Source organism: Helianthus annuus, chromosome 11 (genome assembly GCF_002127325.2).
Source record: "Helianthus annuus cultivar XRQ/B chromosome 11, HanXRQr2.0-SUNRISE, whole genome shotgun sequence".
Lineage (NCBI taxonomy): Eukaryota > Viridiplantae > Streptophyta > Magnoliopsida > Asterales > Asteraceae > Helianthus > Helianthus annuus.
The window spans coordinates 105761642-105765856 of NC_035443.2; the positions used below are offsets into that span (position 1 = coordinate 105761642).

The 4215-nt window shown below is 38.5% G+C and overlaps 1 protein-coding gene across 3 annotated transcripts; it reads left to right on the top strand.

Moving 5' to 3' along the window:
- The first annotated feature begins 471 nt into the window (after window positions 1-471).
- Window positions 472-3947, top strand: LOC110877894. 3 transcript variants are annotated; one of them, XM_035979735.1, is made up of 3 exons: window positions 472-1552; window positions 2497-2584; window positions 3639-3947. In XM_035979735.1, the coding sequence occupies exons 1-3, from the start codon at window positions 1292-1294 to the stop codon at window positions 3749-3751; spliced, it is 462 nt and encodes a 153-aa protein (XP_035835628.1). In that variant the 5' UTR covers window positions 472-1291; the 3' UTR covers window positions 3752-3947. The 3 variants fall into 3 exon arrangements, 1 of the variants encoding a protein (XP_035835628.1); XR_004872429.1 differs by having other exon boundaries at window positions 475-1552; window positions 2508-2584; window positions 3639-3688; XR_004872430.1 differs by lacking the exon at window positions 2497-2584 and having other exon boundaries at window positions 477-1552.
- Window positions 3948-4215: the final 268 nt, after the last annotated feature.

The following is a 4215-nucleotide window of genomic DNA, read 5'->3' on the forward strand; positions in this document are numbered from 1 at the left end:
GCGATTAACGTGACAATAAATAGTGTTTACAGCGCAAATTAACTTAATTAGGCCCTTGGAGTGCCCAGGAACGTTCATTCGACTATACAGTGCGCGAACGGTGGTTTACAGAGAAACCTGCTGAATATTACGCGACGATGAAGTGATACCGTATTATACGCCTTTTTATTTTAAAAATTTTTATGCTTTCGATACTTATGGAATTTGGGTTGCGATATCGGGTCTCGTAGGAATTACGGACCACTTACACATGAGATGGGCTTGTGGGCCCTGGGCCCAAGCCCAAAACCCACAAGCCTAAACCCGTACATAACATACAAGATCTCTATGCAATACTTATAAAATGCTACAAAATATTTACAAGAGATTCTCAAAATCTCTACAATATCTCTATAAATCATTCTAATAGATTTATGTCTCAAAAAAATTGTAACACAAGATCCCTATAAATCTTCTGCCTAAATGTTCATGAGATCTCTTAGATCTTTATACACATAACAAAAGGAATTTACATTGGTCAATACACACATAAATGAAGATAAAACCCCCTCTTTCTTTGTCTGCACACCAAACCTACACACACCCAAAACGTAAATCAAAAAGCCAGACACATCTATCCTCTCCAACCCTCCCTCTCATTTCAACCGATCGGACCACAAGGTGGTATCGGCAACCAGCGCGGCGGCGCACGGTCAGGTCCGGCAGCCCCCCTCTCTCTCGCCTCAGCCGACACCAACCATACCTGCAACCACCCCCCCCTCTCGTGATGCTTCGCGACAGACAAGCCGGAGCTGGAGATCCGACCGAGCTCCGATGGGGGCATGCGGCGCTGGTGAGTGACACCCCAAACAAACCAGACCCTTTCACCTCCCTCTTCCCTCTCGTTTCAAATCTGGCGAACACAAAGGAGGTCGGACGAGTTCCGACCGGTGACAATCGCGACAGCCGACCACCACACCAGTCCGGCGAGGAAAGAGGCGGAGCAGAGGTGACGGTCCGGCGGTCCTTGTCTCGGACCGCCGGTCGATTCGTTTATCCGCTGGGTCGATGTTTTTATCCGACGAGCTCCGGTTCAGATGGTGGGTTCTCTTCGACTGATGAAGACGATGATGATGGTGGTGACGTGATCGACGGCGGCTGTAGCCGCCGGAAGTGAAGACAGCAGCAGCGGCGGTCTTCGGACCCTCTCCGACAAAATCCCGGTAAATCTCCGTTCCCTTTATTTTCCGAAACTTGAAAATGATAGTGATGTTGCTGTTGCTGTGATGTTCGGCGATTCAGATTCTGGGATATGTTCGGCGGTTCAGATTTGGTTTCGAGTTCAAGTCCAAAACGGGTTAACTCAGTCTCGGTTCGGGTTCGGTCAAGCCGAATCAAAGTCAGAATTTTCGGTATGGCCAGATTTAGTTTCGATTCAGTTTATTTGTGGCTCGGGTCTCGACTCAGCAACTCGACTCGGTCCGACTCGGTTCAACTCGGTCCACCTCGGTTCGACTTGGTTCATCACGCCTCAACTCAGTCAGGCGGCTCGACATTTCGGTGTGAAGACTTGGTAAAAAAAATTGATTACGCGTTTAATATTTGTGTTTTATATAGATTTAATCTTACGTGATAACGAGCTCGAACTGATTAGTATTGATTATAGTTTGCGTCTTTAGAAATATTTAGCAAATTGATATATTGTTTGAATATTGATTGAATTTTTGGTAAAAATAACGACAACTTGGTTGTCGGGGGCGTCCAAAAACAGAGGAAACTCTGCCCGTTTTTCGAGAAAATCCGTAAAACCAAACGCGTTTTATTATAAAACGAACTATCGGATTTAAGTAAATCTTTTTATTAAAACAAATACAACCATACAATTACATTAGACGACGCTTTACAGTTTACAAAAACGACGAAACGGAAATTATTTCGACAACAAATAAATGTAGTATTTATATTTATTTTAAACTTCGGAAATTCAACAAATCTTTTATAAAATCAATATAATTATTTATATTGATTCAAACGCCGAACATGCCCTCGCTTTATAAAATAAATATAGTTATTTTTATATGTATTACAAATATCGAACAACATGGTTTCGTTTCATAAAACAAATATAGTTTATATACTTATTTATTTCAAATATCGTACGACACAAGTTCTTCTATAAAAATAAATATAGTTATATATTTATTTTCAAATACTACTCGATGATTCTGTTGTAGAATAAATATAACTCTTTTATATTTACATCAAACGCCTAAACGACATATACACATATTTTGATAATTTTCAAGACGCGATATATAATACAAGTTTATATTGCTTTCATACGAATATTCCTATATATCAACATACGACTTCACAAAACGAAGCTAAACGAATATAACTTAATCATTTTCATTAAGTTAACAACTTACGTCAAATCGTTCAGTTAACGATTCGGTAGGGCTCGGTAACACGTAGTTACCGTTTTTGCTTAGAAACTTATTAGATATTCCATGTTAGGAATATTGTAGAATGCACGCTAGCAAGTCTCGTCTTGGAAACGACATCCCGAAGTCGTATTTAACTAGCTCTGCACAGGAATATTCAGGTGAGTTCATAACCCCACCTTTTTACAGTTTTACATTTTTCTAAATGTTTTCGGGGTGGAAAGACATGCACTTTTTGCAAAGCATACATGAATTTCATATTTCTAAACCATTTTACAAGCAAGTTTTAACTGACACAAATGGTTTACGAAAAGCTTATGCTTTATACCGGTTTTTCAAACAAGCGTATTTTTTTTTTGAAATATGCATACACACGAGTTCTAGTTTTCTAAACTACGAGAAAATACAAGTACAAAGAGATACAAGAATTGAGAATACAAAATACAAGAAGCACACTTGGTGAGAACGAGTACCAAGTGTGATGTGATATAAGAATACAAGAAGCGCACTTGGTGAGAACGAGAACCAAGTATGATGCGTTACGAGAAATGATACGAGAAATCGTGTCACGAATAGGGTACCATAAGCACCATTAATCAACAATATACCTAGACCGCAGAACAAAAGGTTAGATCTAACGGGTGTCGGGCAGCCTCACTCTTGGTGAGAACGAGTACCAAGCAGTGCTTTTGTGTCTCAGAATATGCCAACTAGAAAATGCCTAAGGTTTGGTGGCTTCCTATGTCGTGTCACATGTTAATGGCCTTGCAACCCCTTAACAATCCTGAAACTTACAAGAATACTTTGTTTTCATAAAGATTCATACCATACTAAAACTTGATTTATACTTGAGTACGTGGGGTACTCAAGAAAACTTGAATTAAACTTGAGTACGTGGGGTACTCAAGAAAACGGGAATTATACTTGAGTACGTGGGGTACTCAAGAGAAATGTGAATTATACATAAGTATGTGGTGTACACATGAATACTTGATTTATATATGAACACATGATTTATACATGAAAACATAATACATACAAGAAAACATGATTTATACATGAATACATGATTTGTACAAGAAAATGATTTTAAATTCGTTTTCTCAACAATACTTCAAAAACCGGTTATTCAAAAAGATTTATTTCAAATCTTTTACAAACAAACTATGAACTCGCTCAACTTTATGTTGACTTTTTCGCATGTTTCTTTCTCAGGTTGCATTTCTAAGACAAGGCACGGTTGGAATAGGAGGACCATGAAGAGTCGAGTACTTAGTGGGCGTTCATTTTCTAGAAGACTTAGATTATTTGCTTCCGCTGTGCAATGAAGATACCAGTCCAGTCACGCCAATGCTCTGATATTTCGGGGTGTGACAAAATTCATAGCCTAACTCTATCCAGTTTACAAGTTATAACAAAAAGCGTAACATGAATTTTCTGCAGAAAAAACGCAGCTTTTGCTGCTGTGCAAAACAGTCCTTTAAAAATAATAAACGACCTCAGAAAAATGCGATTCCAGCGCCATTTGAAGGGTGTTTCAAAACGTACGTTTAGACTTCAGAAAATCAGTTTTTCGATATATAACGACCTGTTTACAGCCAACTGACGTTGGCTGTAAATGTTAATCAGCTTTCTGTTTTCAGATTTTAACATTTTAATGTGAGTTGTATTGATTCCATTAACATATTTAGCAAACAATAACAGCACATACACATAGGTTAACATCAAAACTCAGATTATTTATCAACTACTTTATCAAGAAACACATGATATTATCGAAACCCTAGTTCAT